The following is a 21,634-nucleotide window of genomic DNA, read 5'->3' on the forward strand; positions in this document are numbered from 1 at the left end:
AGGACACAGAGCCAACATATCAGTTTTTATTGCAAAATCAGATTGTTTTTAATGTACAATTTTTCTATAGGGGGAAACACAATTCTGCCGATGTCTATCTACTGTATTAGCCCAAAATCTTAGCCTGAAAATTGGCAATCAAAAGGTTACAAAATTCTAACCACTGATGCTGAAACTTAGTATTTTAAACGTTGAGAAAGGAAGAGATGCACATTTTTAGCGGCGAACTAGAGAATATTTAAAAACACAGGGCTAAGCTTGGCATCTCTAATATAGAAAATCATACCTTAATTGCACAATAAAAGTGCATTTCAGTCTTAAAACGTTACATTTGTAGTTAAAAATTAAGTTTTTTTCCAGTAGAATATCATCTTACCTTCCAAGCAAAGCTCAAAAGACTTTTTTCTCTCAGAATCGAGCAAAATTTGACATCCACTAAAATAATAAATTTCATATTTAATCTGCAAAAGGGAGCTTCACAATGAAAACAATTTACTACAGACTGGTCACCTCAAAATCATTCTCTTGTGGTAGAATTTTGGCAAGGAATTATTTCATGTGAATACATGTTTGAAGAATAAATGGCTATGTTGTGAAGCCCACATGAACACTTCTCAGGATTGTAGAAGAAAAAATGTAACTTTCACCTCTGAAAGAGCTCCATAGAAATCATGTTCCACACATTCTCAGATGTAGTATAAAATAACGTAACTGCCAGGATGTTGAGCATCCACCAAGTTTTGTTTTCAACATGTCAATTTTCTATTATTACAGATTAAGACTATTTGCCATTGACCTTTATTACGACAGCAGATGTAAATTTATCTATTTTGATTTTCATTCAATAATAACTCCACATACAAATTTCACCCCACAACTCCATGTAATCCGGACCTTTCTTTTTTGTTAACCTCAGCTTCAGCATCAAGTCAAAATTTAAACTCAATTAGCCTTGACTGTACTACAGACATAGTATAATAGAGATATTGTTTGTTCTTGTATTATTAGTGGAGAGGTGGTCAAAATCATGGCGTTTCCTGAAAAGGAAACATTTGGAGAGAATGTTTTTTTTTTTTTATATAAATGTTTTCAGCCCGATTTAAAAATACTTATTGCTAAAAGATGCTCACACACCAATGCCCCTATCTCATTAGCACAAATGCTATATGCACTGCTATGACAATGTAAATGTACCAAATATGATTCTCTTTGGGCATATTGGGGGGTAAATGTTAGTAAAGGCAAGGCGATACATAGGCGTTCGTAATGTACATGATGTCTTATATCCCTGTCAATATATGAACATAACCAACCTATCTGTATTTAAGTCAGTCAGTGTATTTTATTTGAAAATCAGACCTGAAACACTCCCACCAGAACAAGCTGTAGTTTTTAAAACTCTTTCCTCAAATAAAGAGACAATTTAAATACTGGCATACATACTTGATTGAAGAGACACTGGGAGGGTACCATTTTCCAGATGGGGACCATCTGTTATTTACAACAATATTCAGGTTATTACTATTTACACTGTAAAAAAATGTCCAACTTTGTATCTTTATCAACAACAACAAAATAACATATACAGGTGGCGATCATGAACTAATCTGTTGGAATCAGTATCCCAGTCTTGTGTTTCAAAACATGTCGAAAATCGACCTGTTCAGGGGAGGGCTCTCGATTTCGACGAATTGTTTTTGACCAATCAATGTTCGTTCGGCGCAGCTGAGCACGGAAATTAAAAACGGCTTGTCCATCTTCAGAGTCTTGAACCAGCTGAGGTTTGAGCACTGCTTGGTAGCGGGCAAACTTTGGCGGGAAAGAAGGGCTAGAAAAGATAAAAACAAAAATTTAATTGCGGATTGATTTAATTGTTTTGTTTTTTTTTCATATTCATTGAAATTACAAGAGAACAAGACTAAGTTCTAACTTACTGCTCCTCACAAACAGATGTTGAAGGGGATGAACCAATGAAAACTCAAGATCTGATGCATGATTTCCTACGTCACACTCAAGTATTTCATCAGTTAACTTCAGGACATCTGATTTACTTAATTGATGGTTGTTTAATGTCGCACAAGGTTTTAGGTGTAAAACACCAGAATTTTACCAGCTACCGGCAACATCTGCCTGATATACATCATAATGGTGGAAGGCAAGTGATCTGCACCACACCTCATGCAACACCACACAAAAGAGAACTGTTCGCAGTTTAATGCCACCAATCACCATGCAAGCTTCATAAAACAACAGAAGAGGGAAATTTACAACTTTCCCTGACCAAAGATGAAAATCGGCCCACACATCGAGGAGACCTAGTGACGGAAAGCCAGAATATTTCGTTTTACCCTCAGTGAACCGCCATGCTATTTCCCCTAATTCTAGTATTTACCTGAATGCCACAACACTGAACTCAAGTGAGCAGTGTGCACAAAGCCTTTATTAACATTGTCCTCTTACGTTTACAGCCTCTGTTGTATTGATCTACATCAATACAAATGATCTACATCAATACAAGTGATCTACATCAATACAAGTGATCTACATCAATACAAGTGATCTACATCAATACAAGTGATCTACATCAATACAAATGATCTACATCAATACAAGTGATCAACATCAATACAACCCCCCCCCCCCTTAATGATATATCTGGGCCTTGAATTACCTTTGGTTTTCCTCCTCAGGCACTGACACAGGTGACAAAGAGTCAGAGTTTTCAACATCCACACGGCTAACAAACAGGTCCAGTGAATTCCCTTGAGAGACACTATCCTGTGGCTGATGTCTAAAACTGTTGTCTTTCTTCCCTTTCGTTCTCCTCTGCCAAAGTGCCACAACTGATCGGGCCGTCTCTTCCTCAAGCTGCGCCTTTAAATCCTCCATTTCGAGTTCCCCTAACATTTCAGAACGTTCGGTTTTCGGATCCTCCTCTATTTTGTGATACCCATTAACTGGAACTACAGTGGCTCCATTACTTGACCTGGCAAAAAAAAACAGTAGTAAAAAATGAAATTACTAATTTTTAGTAATTTTTGTGTATTTATTACAGATAAAACTGAATGTTTTGAATTTTTGTTTCAACATAAAAGAATACTTCTTGAAACATGTAGATAAATACAGATGAAAACACAACACAAATTCAACAGAACAGCTTTTAAATTACCACGTCAGTCAAATGTTCTGCAAATATTTAAATTACTTCATAATTCAATACCTTGGAAGAACTGTATCAACTTTCATGGTTTTACTGACATGGTGGACAAATCCAAAGCGTAACATATTTGAAATCAAAAGTACAAAAACTGAACACAGCAATAAACACTGCATTTCACCCTAAGTTTGGCCGGTAAATTTGCATTTTCAGTAGGGCACATTAATGCCTGGGAATAATATTTTTGATGTCAACAGTTCTTCAGATGAATCAAAAATCAATCAGAATCAAGCAAAATGTGCCACTTAAAAAAGGCTAAAACTTCAGGTGAAATACATGCAGTAAGTGAATTAATAAATAAATAAGTAAGAATAGACATGTAAAGCATTGCAAAGACCATTCAAATATTTGATATGAAGATCATACGGAAAAGTAAGAATGGCAATGAAACAAAGCACAAATGAGACAAAATACAAAGTCTTAGTTCATAGCACATGTAGAACGGTTAAACCTTAAAAGACAGATGATGTTAGAAGCATACAACAGAAGAACTCTTCAACTTCTTCAAATGTAACATGTTGCATAAATAAAAATTTTATTTTATTTATTTACTTGATTGGTGTTTTATACCGCAATCAAGAATATTTCACTTATCCGACGGCAGCCAGCATTATGGTGGGAGGAAAATGGGCAGGGCCATGGGGAAACCCGCAACCATCTGCAGGTTGCTGGTAAATCTTCCCACGTACGGTCGGAGAGGAAGCCAGCATCAGCTGTACTTGAACTCAGAGCGACCGCACTAGTGAGAGGCTCTTGGGTCATGACACCGTGCTGGCGCTCTAACTACCTCAGCCGCCTTTTCCTTACATACTGTTGGGCCATGTTATTCAGGCATTGCCTCCTAAATGTTTTTTTGGCAGCTGAGACGTAAATTGCATACAATGGTTCAACAGTAAATAAGTACATGTGAAAAGGTTGAAGCACCGGTTAAAATAAATACACATATGCAATAACATTGAATAATTAAAGTAGATAAAGGAGAGACTACAGAAAACCAGAGATTTGGAGAAAAACGAGAATGGAACATATAAAGTTAGCAATGACCAAAACAACTGTCATAATTAGTCAGGTCAAAGAAATCCTCCATGAATACAGAATACTTGTTAAGCAGAGGGTCTTCTGGATTGTTGGGATTAACTGGGAAAGCTTTCCCGCCTTAAGGCTTGCTCAGCTTGAACCTGAGTCTCCATTTTGTAGGAAAATTTGAACCCCTCAAGCTCTTCCCAGATAGATAAACCTGACTAACCTAAGTAATTGGATTTAACTTCCATCAATAATGCTCCTAAACATCAGAAAAGGACTTTCAAGCAATTAAAATAAAACTGAAAAATCAAACAAAACCCGAACTAGTCAGAGAGAGAGAGAGAGAGAGAGAGAGCAACAAGTGACAAGTTTAGTTCAACCTATAGATAGTGTGATTTATGATCGACTTTGGCCAAAATATTGAACAGTTAGTCAGTATCTCTACATAATATTAAAGACTTTTCTTTTTTTTCCCTTCCACCGAGTATAAAAGTGTATACTTTCAGAAAAAAAGCCACATATGAGTTGTTAGTTACATTAATAAAATATTCAAAACTTTCCCATCCACCTCCAGGTAAAGAACCCGAATCAAGTTTGTTATTTTGTTTTACTAACTCAGTTCGTTGATCCTTTAGAGCAGGGGAGGTCACTGGCACTTGACTAACAAATTTTGGAGGAAGCTTTTGAAGGGGAGGTAAATAAAGGAGGGTTATTTTTTCATCCGTTTGACAACTGTTCTCGATGCGCTCCACGTGACGACGGCTCTTTGATTTCCCCTTTGACCTTGACCTTGACTCACTTGATTCGCTGTGAAATTTAAAATGGCATGCAATGATTTGCAATGGTTTTTACTTTCATTTTCAGTTTCATGTCTCTAGATTCAGTATGTACGCAGCTAAGACATTTCACATTTTGAGACAAAGCAGGCACAATCAGTGTATAGATGTATAAATATAGTTCACAATAACAACTCCATGATATATACACATATACAAACAATAACAAAGAGCTGAATACAAAATGACAATTTAATATAAACTCAGATGGGACGTAAACGCAAAAACTGAGTTTTTCACGTTTACAAAATAGGTCATTTTTATGGGTAGGGAAGACTATGGTGCAGTATCCCAAGACACTAGGTTCCCTGTAGGCTACGTAGCAGGCACGTGTACGTGACATCTGACTCTAATAAGGGTTGGACAAAAGGGAAGTTTGATCTTCAACAGACAAAGGTTCCATGTAGGCTACGTAGCAGGCACGTGTACGTGACATCTGACTCTAATAAGGGTTGGACAAAAGGGAAGTTTGATCTTCAACAGACAAAGGTTCCATGTAGGCTACGTAGCAGGTACGTGTACGTGACATCTGACTCTAATAAGAGTTGGACAAAAGGGAAGTCTGATCTTCAACAGAAAAAGGTTCCATGTGGGCTACGTAGCAGGCAGGTGTACGTGACATCTGACTCTAATAAGGGTTGGACAAAAGGGAAGTTTGATCTTAAACAGACAAAGGTTCCATGTAGGCTACGTAGCAGGCAGGTGTACGTGACATCTGACCCTTATAAGGGTTGGACAAAAGGGAAGTTTGATCTTCAACAGACAAAGGTTCCATGTAGGCTACGTAGCAGGCAGGTGTACGTGACATCTGACTCTAATACGAGTTGGACAAAAGGGAAGTTTGATCTTCAACAGACAAAGGTTCCATGTAGGCTACGCAGCAGGCAGGTGTACGTGACATCTGGCTCTAATAAGGGTTGGACAAAAGGGAAGTTTGATCTTCAACAGACAAAGCTTCCATGTAGGCTACGTAGCAGGCAGGTGTACGTGACATCTGACTCTAATAAGAGTTGGACAAAAGGGAAGTTTGATCTTCAACAGACAAATTACATTTACTCATCGTAATGAGACACAAACATAATCTGCTTTTGATACCTATAATAATAATAGCACAAATAAGAAACAAAAAACCTAAGCAAAATTGGAATCTTTAGAAAAACTCATTTTTATTACCACCATGAAAAAACAAATTACTACATTTACATGAACAATTAGTAAATGCGTGAAAACAATGTAGCAGGACACAGAATAGAAGCAGATAAGAGTATGGAACAATGACGACGATGGCCAAACTGTACAGCAATTACAAAATCAAACAAACCGTCTATTAATGTTTTTTTCTGAGCCTCTTCTTTGATAGTAGGCAAAGTAGCATAGATATTCTCTTGAGAGAAACAAAACGAGCGCTGATGTGCTACAGGTATCTGCTCATACCTTTGAAAAAAAATTTTGAAAAAAACAAAAATTTCAAACAAAGAAACTGAACAAAAAAACAGGAAAACTAATCCATAGAAAACGTAAAAAAAAAAAAATCAAATAATAAATGAAAATGGAAAACATTACCAAAAAGTTTTTGTCCAACGGTAAAAATTTTGTTTTAAATACTGTAGAAATATGAACATATAAAAAATTTCCTAACACACAGATGGAGACACCTTGGCTTGATCTTAACATCATGTCTGATTATTGTGATTTTTTCACTTTAAAGATCAACACAAGGACATTGATTTTTACATAATAAAGAGTGTCAGTTACATAATGCTTCCTTTCAAAACATTTTACAACAGCTTTTTATTACTAAATTCTGCCGACTGGGGATGAACAGTTTCAGATGTTTGTCTATAAATTTTTTTCCTTTCGTGATGTAGCTAATCTACTACTATGTTGCTTAAACTTAAAATTTGCATGTCACTTTGCTGATGTAAGATATAAAGCAGTTTTTTTCTTTTTTTTCACATTTTGAAGGTGTGCTTCTCTTTCTATACTAGAAGACCTGTGAACAATTCAATGCGTTTGAATCTTAAATTCTCCTTTGAAAAAAAAAAAAAAGGGGAAAAAGACTTTACTGAGAAAACATCTAAGAGATAGGAATTATTGAAACCACAAAACATGTCTAACAAATAAAGGTGAAATAAAAGCAAATTCTAAAAACAATTAAGGAAATATGAAAGGACTAAAATCTCTAAATTTATGCAAGAGTAGTAAATTTATAACTACATGTGCTTACCCTTGTTCGGCGTTTCCTAGTGTCTGCTGGCGCGCAGATTCCAGCGGTGCATCCCATGGCAGATTCGAGAAACTTTCGCTCTTGGGCATGATGGGAAGGTACAACCCTCTGGCATCCTGGGGTTTGCTACATTGAGAAAAAATCACAAACAGTCAATAAGAAAACAATGTGAACAATACCAATTCCCCAAAAACTAGAAAAATATATTTTCTGACACCATTTAAAACTAAGGATTTTGGGGGGGGAGGTTGGATGGGGGGGGGGGGATACTTGGATCACCACACACAAGAAGACATTTGGTGTACCATAAGTTCTCATCACTAAAAAAACCCAGAAATTTTCAAAGAATCAGGCTTTGATACTGTGAAAACTAAACTATGCTTCAAACAGAAACTACCATAATAATGGGATGCATGGTAAATAAGATATATAAGGAGAAATAATAGCTTTATAACTTACATAACAAAAATGTCTAGAAATGGCAAACTTTTACAGCAAAAAAAAATCAGGGCAATCAATTAAATACATGTTCATAAATAAGTGAATGCATTACAAGATGTCTTCTTGTCACAAGGATAAATCTAGAAGTGCTTGCCAAAACAAAGTGCTAGACAGAACAAAGCTCATGCATGTCGAACAGCTAGAAGGCACTGACATTCGCAGGAGTGTTAAACTCTGTAGATAATTTGTTCATACAGTAAAACCAATATGCATGCACAGCTGTGCAGGTATAAAGCCCTCATATGTTCAAAAAAGGATCACAGTGTGTTCATTGTTGTTCATCAGGATCACAGTGTATCCATTGTTGTTCATCAGGATCACAGTGTATCCACTGTTCTTCATCAGGATCACAGTGTATCCACTGTTCTTCATCATGATCACAGTGTATCCACTGTTCTTCATCATGATCACAGTGTATCCACTGTTCTTCATCAGGGTCACAGTGTATCCACTGTTCTTCATCATGATCACAGTGTATCCACTGTTCTTCATCAGGGTCACAGTGTATCCACTGTTCTTCATCATGATCACAGTGTATCCACTGTTCTTCATCAGGGTCACAGTGTATCCACTGTTCTTCATCAAGGTCACAGTGTATCCACTGTTCTTCATCATAATCACAGTGTATCCACCGTTCTTCATCATGATCACAGTGTATCCACTGTTCTTCATCATGATCACAGTGTATCCACCGTTCTTCATCATGATCACAGTGTATCCACTGTTCTTCATCAGGATCACCGTGTATCCACCGTTCTTCATCATGATCACAGTGTATCCACTGTTCTTCATCAGGGTCACAGTGTATCCACTGTTCTTCATCAGGATCACCGTGTATCCACTGTTCTTCATCAGGATCACAGTGTATCCACTGTTCTTCATCAGGATCACTGTAATTTCACCGGTCACATGTGAACATATGCCAATATCACTGTCACTGCTACAAAGGATATACTCTCGTGGCGGATAGCTACTGGTAGCTTACAGATCTGAATTCCATAATGTCATCGCACTGGTTAGCAGCCAATCAGCTCTCTCCAATTAAAACGCTAAGCAGAGTGTATTCAATTCAATCTAAGAAACAAATCTATTATATATACATTGGTGAAGTTTTTTGGTGTCTATCTTATTTGTGAATGTCGACTGCCGATGAAAACAGAACATAAGTAGGTAAGTGCAGCACAAGAAAAAGCGCAAACTAATCTACAAGTGAAAGGGAGATTCTTGCAGTCAACAAGAACAGGCTCTCATACAAACCATAATTTAAGCTGTGCGTGCTACTGTGCCACACTAAAATACATAAAACTATACCATAATTTAAGCTGTGCGTGCTACTGTGCCACACTAAAATACATAAAACTATACCATAATTTAAGCTGTGCCTGCTACTGTGCCACACTAAAATACATAAAACTATAACTTCATGTCTACTTGAACTACCAAAGCACTTGTAGAACTTAGAAGCAGTCAAGAACATAAATGAGAAGAAAGGACAAAAAAAAAAAAAAAAAAAAAAAATGAGAACACGGATTCACAGGAAATTTGTCTCCAAGAAAAATTGGTGATGTCAGTATATTAAAATAAGGACAATTTTCAGGGTACTATGAGATAGATGAATTGATGAGAATGAAGTCAACTGTGTCACTTGTCAATCCTAAATATTACATCTAGGTAAAATACAGAAACTCGGGAAGATATTATTTGATACTGTGAGGCTTTCGGATGGGGAAAGCACAAGTTCTACTTAGTATACTTATATGTTACACTGCAACATAAAACCAAAACCATGCCGACCACAAAATGGCTACATTTGGTTAATTGATTTAATTGATGTTTTACACCCTAATTAAGAATATTTCACATTCACGATGGCGGCCAGCAATAAGGTGGGGGAAACCCATGACCATCCTCAGGTTGCTGACAGGCCTTCCCATTTCCCATAAACGGCCAGATAAAAAGCCACCATGAGCTGGACTTGAACTCAGAGTGCCTGCATTGGTGAGAGGCTGCTGCGTCATTGTGTCTTGCTGGCACGCTAACCACCTTGGCCACAAAGGGCCCTAAAACGGCTACAGCTGCATATGTTGCAGACTGTGCACCTGAGCAATGGTATCTTTCTCACTGTCAGCAGTCCCTCACTGATACACCACTAAATAACATGTATATCTAAAACCGTAGAAAATCTACCCTTTCCAAGATTTGTTCAAGCTGCACATCTGGTGTCATTTTGATGATCTGTGTTTCTAGAATCCACATGTATTTGTTCGACACGTATTTCTAAAATTGATCCTAATTTCATTTCCACATAGTACTGCATATTAGCAGGATTAAATGTTAACTGGGAAAACACATATGTAATAAACCATACACATGCACCCATGATGCCTACATGACACATGACTGCACAAAACCACCTTGACTACCTTCAGCGACACTTCAGGTAGAGATACACAAACTTCATGCCAGATACAACATGGTAGAAAATTACACATGAAGATAAACGACACGATTATTTGGAAATATCAAAGTCATGACCCTACATGTACCTTACCTATTAACCATCAGGCATTTTTAATTTTCTTTCTTCCATATCCCTTCAATCATTCATGGTCAAACAACAATTGTAACCGCACACACTCCTGATAATTATATCTGTTCTAGGTATTAAGTTCATACAAATCTTCTGAATTATATTTATTTATTTATTTACCTATTTGATTGGTGTTTTATGCCGCATTCAACAATATTTTACTTATATGACAGCAGCCAGCTAGTTTGGAGGAAACGGGCACTATTGCCCATGGGAAACCCCACTAAAATCCACAGGTGGATGGCAGATCTCCCGGTGCACAACCAGAGAGGCAGCCAGCATGAGCTGGACTTGAACTCTTAGCTACCACATTAGTGGGAGGCTCTTGTATCGTTCTTCTGCAATAAAGGACATTAGGGGCCACTTTTTTCACCACAGCCTGTGCTTCATTGAATGACCATAAATCTTGTTCCACATGCCAGATTGCAAGCATTATTTCTATGACCTTTAGCCAGATTGCAAGCATTATTTCTATGACCTCTAGCCAGATTGCAAGCATTATTTGTATGACCCCTAGCCAGATAGCAAGCATTACTTGTATGACCTCTAGCCAGATTGCAAGCATTATTTATATGACCTCTATATCCACATGTAAAGCACTTTTTCCACAGTAGTACATGTCATAACAGGCAAATGTGAATGGTTAGTTTCATGCGCTGAAAAGAAAGCTGAACTGCTACTGAACACCTGTAAAAACAAATGACTGAGTTCATGAAAAACAGGCATTCCATCACCACCTCTGAAAAGACAGCATTGCATTCCACCTCCTACAACAACATGCTGTGATCAGCTAATGATTCCATCTCCAATCAGGACACATCCCCATCCCTAGCAAAACCAATGTTACATGTCTATATTTCTAAAATGTCTACACTCAAATCAGTCAATATTTCTCAGCATATTTATTATTTCCATCATCATTTATGACAGTTACTAGATAGATTCCCTCAACTTTTGGAATTACTTTCCCAGGTTCCTGCTGAATGTAAAGTGTAACCATGGCAATGTAAATAATGAAACTCATCAAGACATTGTTTTTTCTTGCAACAACAGAGGTCAAAAAGTTTGGTCGTTCACTCATTTTTATGAGCTCAATGATAAAAATGATGACCTTAAATAGAGCTTAGGCCATCACAAAGATGACTTTGTATCTAGCAAACATTCCTCATTTTAGACTCGTAAATCATTCATTGTTTATATATTTTATCCACTTCCATGCTGCTTTACCTTGATGTAAACAGAATGTAAAACATTTGACACCTTTACATTGTGTTCCATGGCTTCACATTTTGTTAAGGTCATCAGTTTTGAAGAGCTCAAAATATGGAACATTTTGACCCCAGCATAAACTGGATAGCCATGAACCAACTTGAAAATACTGGAAATTTCGAGCTACCATCTTTCGTAGAAAAATGTACCTAACATTTGTATATAAATATAAATAAATGGAGAGTTATTCCAAAAGATAAGGACTAAAATATTTTGAGCCACGATTAGGCGTAGACAAATGTAGCTAAACATATAATACTGGTTTTTTATGTTAGTTTAGACTTCATACATGTACATATGCAGCAAGACCTTCCACCCATAACATGACTTCATCGTCCAATTACAATGGAGACTGACAAGGCCGAGAAGTGGAGGAATCAATGACAGACAACAATAAGAACAGGCTGATACAACGTGCACTTCATTCCATGGATGTCACGAGACGCATAGCGAGACAAAACTAACTTTGCCAGAATAGCCTGGGCTGCAGATTTAGCTAAAAGGCTTCTGTCTTGTTCCTCCTCCAAAACCAACTGGGGTATTATGGGCTTATCTCCCTCTGATTTCATCCTTAACCCGGCACCAGAGGGCGCTGTTCCTTGTACATGTTGCAAAGTGAATTCAACTGGCCTATGAAAAGTGAAGATCCACCATATTTTCAAAGACATGAACCAATGAATGGGCTTAGAAGTAATTACAATGAGAATATTCATGAGCCTTGATCCAACACCCAATGAAATCAATGACAAAACCTATACAAACATTTTCATTAGCTGTGGAGACTTCTTGACACCCACAAAACAAGGCTCGAGAGTTTGTTTTATTAGCCACACACCTTAGCCATTTTTTGTTTTTTTTGTTTAAATAACATAAGTCATTTACTCATGCAAATAAATGAAGTATGACAACATCTTCTCACAAATAAACTGTTGACACAAACGAATTACACTAAATTAAACTAAATCTTGCCATCTTGTATAGTTTAAATAAATTTGGAGAAAAACTATTCTGCTGACATCAATATAATACAGTTATATTTTCTGAATATTCTACACAAGAAATCCTGGATAACATCTATTGAGCATTATGAGGCCCTCACAGCAGACAGATGGATGCTTGGTTCTGTGTTATATTTTACAACTGACAGATTAATGCTCGAACGGCTTCCTTTTTACATCTATTCCTTTAAAGAGTGACAAAACATCATTGCATGTATTTAAAGCACTAAAATACATATTCTATTAAAAGTGATTAAATGGAGAGTTAGGGAAAATTCTGAAGTGACCAAGCCCAAAAATTGTCTACATTAATAAGTGTAAAATATGCAGTTAAAAGTAAATGCAATAAAGGGTAGAAAACAATCTATATTTTACCTTTCTTTTGATTGCAGGACTATTTCATCGTAATACTTCTTGTCTTTGTCATCCATCACATCTTTTAATTTCCTGAAATCACAGAAAAGTTGCCTTACAATGCTTGTACTTTGAACCCAAGGGACTGACAAACTGCATTGCTATCAAGTATTAAAAGAATAAATGGTTGAGGCATAGCTTTTACTTTTTTTTTTACATCTTGTTGTTAAAGATTTCCAGATAACATTTAGAAATGTTTGCAGGGTTGTAATGTAAAGTTTGGGAGCGGCAAATTCGCACTCAAGGGGTATATACTTTCCTTAATGCCACTCAGTGAAGGTAAATAAACACCATGCCAATTATGTTGATCACTGGAAGAATTAAAGAGTGAATAAAATTACTCACGGAGGATTTTCTGTTGTCCATTCTACATTCCTAGCCATAAGCTGAAACAAAATGAAAAAATTCCATTTCAAATATGTCATTAAAACCACATGAAATATGAGCGCTTGTCATGCATACAATATTCAAACCACACTGAGAGATATTAAAGAAAAATACCCATGAATTCCTGATGACACAGCCATAGTTACGCAGTGAAAGAATCACTGAGGAGAAAACAGATGCAAAACCAAGTAGAACACCAGGCTTTTACCCTTTATATTCCACTGAATCTACATTGCACTACAAGCAAGCTATAAGCAAGCTAGATGCTGGCTACAGTATTGTCTTTAATGGAATTTTAGGCGAATTTGAAACCTGATATACTTGTATAAATATATATGCACGTTTTCTGCTTAAAAACATTTCTGACAAACAGCTGACATGACAAACCTTAAATGTTAGTCCATTATGTTACCACAAAAAATATCTTTTATGTATGCTTGGGGTTTTACATCGTATTTAGCAATCTTCAGTCACAAGTCATTAGGAGTGTACATATACTGTGTCTTCTTGTGGCACCGTGAATTCACGCCACCAAAGTGCTGCTGTACTGAAATATCATGTTGAAGACACCACACATGACACCCCAGCCAGTCACATTATACAGACACAGTTTCAAACAGTCCTGTTTCCCTTTCAGTGCTGAGTGCCCAGCACGGCAGCAACGAGTACCAATTTTCAGGTCTTTGGAATAACCCAACCCTGAGTTTAACTTCTCCCTATAAAAAACACTAAGCCTCACTCCATCATAGTAGGCTGCCTCTGCTTCTGGCAGGAGAGTTTTGATCTCACTCATTTTCTTCATCTGGGTTAATCTAGCCTCGTCCACGTCAGGTTTAGGCTGCTGTTGTTGTTGTTGTTCCGCGCGGCGCCGTGACATTGATTTAGACGGAGAGGTTTTGAAGTCGGGTTGAACCGGAGCACTGTTTCTCACCATGACTTCATATATATCATGATTATACTTCTCAACCTTTATCAAAAATAACAAAAAAAAGAAAAAAGAAAAGAGAGACTACAGAAAAGGATTTATTTAATATGCAGAGTGTATTAAAATGTATGGGAAAAACACTACTGGAATTCTTCAAAATTTTAAGATCGCTGCAAGGTGTTTATTTAAGCAAATTTTGAGGGTATTTCTCTGTGTAGACTGATAAAATTATAATTTTTGGAAAGACCTGAAAATGGCCAATCCAACCAATGTAGATTTTTCAGCAAAATCAAAATAAAAATTTCAGTGCATAAATTTCACTGAAAATTGTTATATGTCAACATTTCAGCCTTCCTGATCAGCCAATGGCAATCGAGAATCACAGATGATGTAGGGACAACTCCTGTTATTACCTGTTGGCCAAAGTATATCAGCTGCAGTTCTTTCTGTGACTTGTACTTGAGTAGCTGCTGATACAGCTTCTGACATTTATACATTCGGAAATATGTCTGAATGATCGTAGCTGCGCGGGACCGATGGCGCTGCTCAGTCAACTGTCTCTGTTTGGCCGTCTTTTTTCTGAATGCTACCAAAAACATGAAGAACAAAGGTATGTAATTCAAGACAAGGTTGAGAACTTACACGGTAAAACAAATCCTAATTAGGCAGTCCTAATGTTGTTAGAGACCTGTGGCAATATTTATGATAGTCTTTCTGATGAAATCTGTTTCCACAAAATGTCAGACTTCTAGTTGGATCTGCAAACAACCGTACAAATGAAACCATTCAGAAGGCCTAACAATAGTGTTATTAGAAATATGTGCAGCCTGCTTGCTGAAGTAAAAGTAATATGCTAATTGCTATTATGAAGACAAAGAAAAATGTGGAAATGAATTTATTTTATGTAGTTTTTTGCTACATGTATAACACTGGAGATGGCAAATATTTATGGAGAAATATCAGACGATATTAGGGAAAGCTGTGTAACTCTGTGTAACTCTGCTAGCAAAAGAAATTCATACTGCTGTATAAAGCTGGTTCCATCTTTGTTTTTCTCTACAGCTCACCTTCCTGAAGTAACATGGCCACTTTCTCCTCCTCAATCCGCTTCTGTTTGAGCTCCTGTCGTGTGCGGTGACCTCTGACCACAGACTGTATCTTCACAGCTGCCTGATGTCTCTTTTCTATCACAGGTTTGTAGGTTTTCCTTGCCTGGTGTCCACGGAAAGCTGACAAGTCAGAAATAACAGGAGTACTTTTTTAAAAGCAAAAAATTTGTACACTAACAAAACAAGAATTTTCAAACTAACAAAAGCTATTCTGAAATTAGCAAAACAGGAATTTTCACAGCAACAAATCAAGTATATCAAATTCAAAAGTAAGTAAACAAATCTTTTTCAACATTAGAATATTTCAAAGAAGAATGGTTTAACAGTATACAAATTCCTACACTAGTTCCTCAGCCTTTTTCCCATATGGAAGAGCCACTCTAAGTGCAATTTGTGTGTATTCTTAATTTGATTTTGGAGACAATACTACACTGGATTGGTCAAGGCTTCACAAAAAGTATAATTTTATTAGTCTACACAGAATAATACTTCCAAATATTACCGAATAAACATCTTGCAAACATGTGAAAAGTTGAAGAATTACAGTATTCAGTATTTTCAAACTTAACGTGGGCCTACTCTTTTGAATCTGCAATGCTGCTTGTTGCCTTTGGGCTAACACTGGGGCGTAAGCCTTGCGGACCAGCCAACCACGAACACCTGTAGGGCATAAACACAGATTAATTCTTTACAAATCACATATGTATTCTTATCCAGCACCCAATATGAAGCATTTTAATCACCACCCATTTTATCCTCGACACAGTTACTTCTTGCCTGATTCTTTGAGTACTTTTGATACCTAAATGTTTTGTGGTTTATTTGGATGATCAGACTTGTATTTGCAGGTGAAATACTCTTTTTATGGCAAAATAATAATTCAATACAGAGCAATAATTCTTTAAAATTATAACAAAACACATATTAGTACATCATTTGAAAAACAAAGAGACAACTAACGCAGAAGCTTAATAAGGGGACATAACTGCTCACTCACATTTCTGCACAATCACAGAACTCTTTTCTCTTTTCCATCTCAGCTGGTCGTAACGCCGCATGGCTATCCACTTCCGTGCAACGGCTTGCGCCAAGACAACCTTCTTCAGGTATTCTTCATACCTGCGGGTCAGTTCCTCTATGTGATAATACTTAAGGAAAACCTGTCAACAGATAGTGAAATACAGTACAGCCGGATCCTAAACATCAACACAACACCCACCATGGCCAGAGGATACGCTGAAGAATTTTAACAGCTTTTAACAGCTTACTGTTTTTGGGCCCCTTACTGTTTAGCTCTGCCACCCATACGCACTGTCCTCTGAGGACAGGGGATTCAAATTTGTACCAGGTGTCTAGAATACATTACAATTTTGTTGTAACATAAATTACTTCACTAATTATTAAAGAACAAGCCATTCAGAGGCATTGATGGCAGAGTTATGTGCCCACAAAAATATGCATACATGTACGCAACACACTGCTTTCTGTGAAGTCCACCACGCTGTACATAACCACTCTATACAACTGTGGCAGTGTTTCAGAATTTGGAAACGGACTCGAGTTGTTTGGCTATCAGTAAATTTATCACTGTCTCATGTTGGACACAAAATTACACATGAATATTTGACTTTTTGTGTCGTGTGTCAGCCTGCATGCTTATATATGCTTAAAAAACCTCTACTGAAAATGTATATGTAATGAGTCATATCTGTACCTCACAAAAGGCCTACAATTTACAAAATTCAAACCGCTGACGTGCACAAAGCTAAGCATGTTAATGTTTATCCCTTTAGTCTCAAGTCCTCTAAATTGTATCCCCAATTTCATAACTGTCGATCCTATGGTTTATTACTTTTTATGAGCACAAAAATTGTTAATTATAAGACAAGCGCAGACATATGTACCCTAAATATACGCATGAAGACGTGTGATGTCGGCCCCAGGTATATATGTACATATGTACCCTAAATTTTGCATAAAATCAAAGTTTTGTAAACACAACACAAAGTGAAAATCAAAACCTGAGATTTTTGTTACTGGTAAAAAGAAATCTGTGAGCGCAATTCCAGTCCAATTTATGCTGTTACTTTCAAATAGCCCAAATAATTACCTTTCATGAAATATCAGCCTTGTCTGTGCACGTGTTATGTTCAAAATCGGTAAAAAAGTTCAAAACATTTACAGAGAACATCGCGCAAAAAATACATGGACTACAGTGTACGTCTGATGTCATTACATCAACCTCCAGCAACTGAATATATGTCTTAAAATGGTACGCTGAACATGGCGTCGCAATGCACGGACTGTCGGCGGAACATGGGCCAACCCTATAGGTGTAACTCCCTCTGGTAGCAATAGGGGGCTTAATATTGTTATAATCTGACAAAGTTTTGGCAGTCATAAGCACAGCTACAAAATAACCATACCTTTGTCCTGCCAAGCTGCCAGTTTTCCAGGCCCAACTTCTCCAGAAGAATACGGCAGTTTTCTGCTGAGATGTCCGGCACAGGTTCAAATCCAAATCCCAGAAAATAATACCTGGTTCAAAAAAAGTTAATTAGAAAGTCACACATGCCAAGGTGCTTTAAAAAATGTGTTCTCTAATCCAAATTGTTGCTATATCAAGTAAATATTTTTTATTTCATTGCTGTCTAAAGCTTTATGGGGGCTTTTGTGGCTCAGTTGGTTAGCGCGCTAGCACGGCACAATGACCCAGGAACCTCTCACCAATGCGGTCGCTCTGAGTTCAAGTTCAGCTCATGCTGGCTTTCTCTCTGGTCATATGTGGGAAGGTCTGCCAGCAACCTGTGGATGGTTGTGTGTTTTCCCCGGGCTCTGCCTGGTTTTCCTCACACCATAATGCTGGTCGCCGTTGTATATGTGCAATATTCTTGAGTACGGCGTAAAACAATAATCAAATAAATACTTAAATCTAAAGCCATACGAGAATTACTCATTGATACGATGCCGGTGCCGGGGGGGGGGGGGGGGGGGGGGGTTGGGGGGTGGGGGGGGGGGTTGGGGGGTGGGGTGGGTGGGGGGGGTGGGGGGGGGAATTAGGAGCGTCAGGGTAAATCCACCGGCCTTTGATAAATTAATGAAAAACATTCCCACGTGTGACAATCAGATTTACACGACATATTAATGGATGACCAGTGCATTACACAAACTGACACATGTGGGCAAGTCTACAAACTGAAATTTATTGAACTGGTGAACTAATGAAACTATAACAAAGAGCTTCCGCAAACCTGCTCAAGAACTCTGAGAAGACGATCCTGTGAGAGTAGCCCTGTCGGCGGATCTTCGTCGTCTCCAAGACGCCGGTGTACCTCAGCTGAGTGGTGACTTTCTCAGGGTTAAAGTGTCCAGGTTCTTTGTCATCATTCGGCTTGATGCATCTGAAACACAAGGCATCATCATCTGTATTTTATATTGGACCTGATTTTATTTACTTATTTATTTGATCTATGTTTCATGCTGTACTCAGGAATATTTCACTTATACAACAGCAGCCAGCATTATGGTGGGAGGGATCCACTTTCAACGCCGTAACCTCAAGTATGACTGTACAGTTGACTGACTTACATGTATTTATTTATCAGATTAGTGCTTTATGTTGTACTCAAGGACAATGGCAGGCAGAGTTATTATGGGAGGAAACCAGGGCAAACCTACGACTTTGCAACTGCAGAGAGAGCTCAAGGTGTAAATCTTTACTGACGGAAGGCAAGCGACCTCTAACAAACTTCATGCAAGGTGTAAATCTTTACTGACGGAAGGCAAGCGACCTCTAACAAACTTCATGCAAGGTGTAAATCTTTACTGACGGAAGGCAAGCGACCTCTAACAAACTTCATGTAAATCCACATGAACAGCCATACAAATTCAAGCACTGTTAACTGCCACTAAAACATTAAGAACAGCGGGGGTGAGGGATTACGAATCATTTGTATTTATGTATTTATTCGACTAGTGTATTTACACCGTTATACTGTGGCAAACAGCATTACGATGAGAATTAAGAAACTGGACAGAGCCAGGGGGAAACCCATGATCATCCACAGGTTGCTGCCAGGCCTTCCCACAAGAAAGGCATTGTGGTCTCTCAACAAACATCATCCAGGACCACATTGTCACCTGTTAATTGTCACTAACGGACACAGGTGGTAGGGGAATACCGATCAGGCAACCTGGCAGAAAAATTGTAACGTGACAAACATTTCTGTTCGCGTAAAGAACAAATTAACATGGCACAAGATAGGAACAATACAACTATTTCACCTTCTGAAAGACAAAAAACAATCATAAAAAAAACAAAGCAACAACAACTAAAATGAAGTATAAATAAGATGAAAGAGCATCATAAACACTGTTCAGGAAATATCTAGTTTTTTAGATTTTTTCCAACTAAGTAAAATGGGTTTAAAACATCAGTTTCAAAAAAAAAATGTAACAAACTATTTTGCTAGACATGAACGTGATATTAGTGTTTTCTTTCATAACAGGCCATACCTGACAAAATGTGGTGAGCCAGCCACCATCTTAGAGAGTAAATCCATGAGTGAGTTTCTGAAGTACGTGGCCACAGTCTGCTGTACTCTAGACACGGATGTGTTGGAGGAGCTGGGGTGCTGCAAGCAGTCATAAAAAGACATTCAGGAAATACAGCATACTATATTTGTATCTACAAATCATGCACATGCTTTCACAAAATATATTTTAATTATAACCCCCACACCCCACTGTCTCACAGGTTTATTAAAGCATTTTTTCAAGTGTGAAATCCACCGGTTTGCACACACTATTTATGATGTGTCATTCAACATCTTTGCCACCCTAATTTTTCTAACTTTTGGGACACCTCGTCCATTCTTTTCAGCCAACATAGGGTCTTCACTACCCTAATTTTTCTAACTTTTGGCACACCTCGTCTGCTCTTTTCAGCCAATATAGGGTCTTTGCTACCCTAATTTTTCTAACTTTTGGCACACCTCGTCCGCTCTCTTCAGACAATATACATTTAATTACAGCAGGACTATATAGTTTATATTTTCGCACATGGTTAATCCATATAATAAACAACACATTCATATCTTTACTTTTCCAAAAACTCGGAGAGAAATGTAATTTTCATGGCTCTCAGCACTACTACTATCTGTCCTAAAAATTAGAAGATATAGGGTAATTTGTTGTTTCATGAACACAAAGCATAATATATAACAGGAAATAGCACAAAAGCTACACAAATTGGGGCCATTTAAGGTGGACAAAGTTCCAAAGTTTGATGTGTAAAATTTATATCAGGCCCCAAGGATCACGGAGTGATCTTAGACTTTAGTCAAAAACTTAATCATTAAATTTGTTCCTTTGCCTTGTTTCAGCTGAAATTTGTTCTACAAAAACTTAACCAGAATTTACGTGGTCAAGCAATACTTTGACCTTATTACATCAGAAATAACAATTTTAAAGTGATTTTAAATTCTGACTTAAGTCTAAGACTGCTTCATGATCCCGGGGTCTGGGCCTGGACTATGGGGTAGACCTTGAGGCTGGTAACTTAGCACTTGAGGGTGGTAACTTTTAGCACTCCTTTACACTTCTCTCTCCTATCATTCATGCTTCTGACATCATCATGTAATTTAATCAAAGATATTTCTCTTTGTAAATCCATGTCGACCATGTTTGAGTTTCATCACACACATGTACATGCTACGTTTTTAACTTCAGAATGATACATGCATGTACTCAAGCTTTTATGGGAAGGAGTTCCTTGCTGCCAAAGTGCCCCACCATTGAAGCATCATGATGAAGACACCGAACACGACACCTCACCCAGTCTCGATGAAATTTAGTCAATTTGTCATCGGACTGAATACGTGTACATGCAGCTTTTCAAGCTTTTGTCATCAGGTGTTCGCACATTTAGTGTGTCTACTTGTGCCGCCATGACAGAAGTATCATGCAGATGACACCAGGTATGAACACCCCACCCAGTCTGTGTGAAGTTTTGTCAATCTGTCACAGAATTGGGTACATACATAACATCACTCCAGTCATACATTGGCTTTTCTGACATTATATCATTGTTACACCACCAACAGCACATGCATGTACAACTTATAATAACAACAAGTC

At 37.6% G+C, this 21,634-nt stretch overlaps 1 protein-coding gene across 2 annotated transcripts in view; it reads right to left on the bottom strand.

Annotated features, from left to right (window-relative positions):
• Window positions 1-324: 324 nt before the first annotated feature.
• Window positions 325-21,634, bottom strand: part of LOC135464659 (myosin-IIIb-like) — a 70,463-nt gene continuing 49,153 nt past the window's right edge. The window contains exons 25-39 of one of the 2 annotated variants that reach the window (XM_064742144.1): window positions 20,012-20,130; window positions 18,748-18,897; window positions 17,923-18,034; window positions 16,494-16,656; window positions 16,076-16,156; window positions 15,455-15,616; window positions 14,801-14,973; window positions 14,202-14,429; window positions 13,421-13,461; window positions 13,037-13,108; window positions 12,129-12,293; window positions 7,304-7,429; window positions 4,856-5,047; window positions 2,672-2,986; window positions 325-1,828 (exon numbers count right to left, since the gene is read on the bottom strand). In XM_064742144.1, the coding sequence (XP_064598214.1) occupies window positions 1,603-1,828; window positions 2,672-2,986; window positions 4,856-5,047; window positions 7,304-7,429; window positions 12,129-12,293; window positions 13,037-13,108; window positions 13,421-13,461; window positions 14,202-14,429; window positions 14,801-14,973; window positions 15,455-15,616; window positions 16,076-16,156; window positions 16,494-16,656; window positions 17,923-18,034; window positions 18,748-18,897; window positions 20,012-20,130 (2,325 nt within the window). In that variant the 3' untranslated portion in view covers window positions 325-1,602. The remainder of the gene's footprint in view (window positions 1,829-2,671; window positions 2,987-4,855; window positions 5,048-7,303; window positions 7,430-12,128; window positions 12,294-13,036; window positions 13,109-13,420; window positions 13,462-14,201; window positions 14,430-14,800; window positions 14,974-15,454; window positions 15,617-16,075; window positions 16,157-16,493; window positions 16,657-17,922; window positions 18,035-18,747; window positions 18,898-20,011; window positions 20,131-21,634) is intronic. The other variant, XM_064742145.1, reaches the window with a different exon arrangement.

Source organism: Liolophura sinensis, chromosome 4 (assembly GCF_032854445.1).
Source record: "Liolophura sinensis isolate JHLJ2023 chromosome 4, CUHK_Ljap_v2, whole genome shotgun sequence".
Taxonomy (NCBI): domain Eukaryota; kingdom Metazoa; phylum Mollusca; class Polyplacophora; order Chitonida; family Chitonidae; genus Liolophura; species Liolophura sinensis.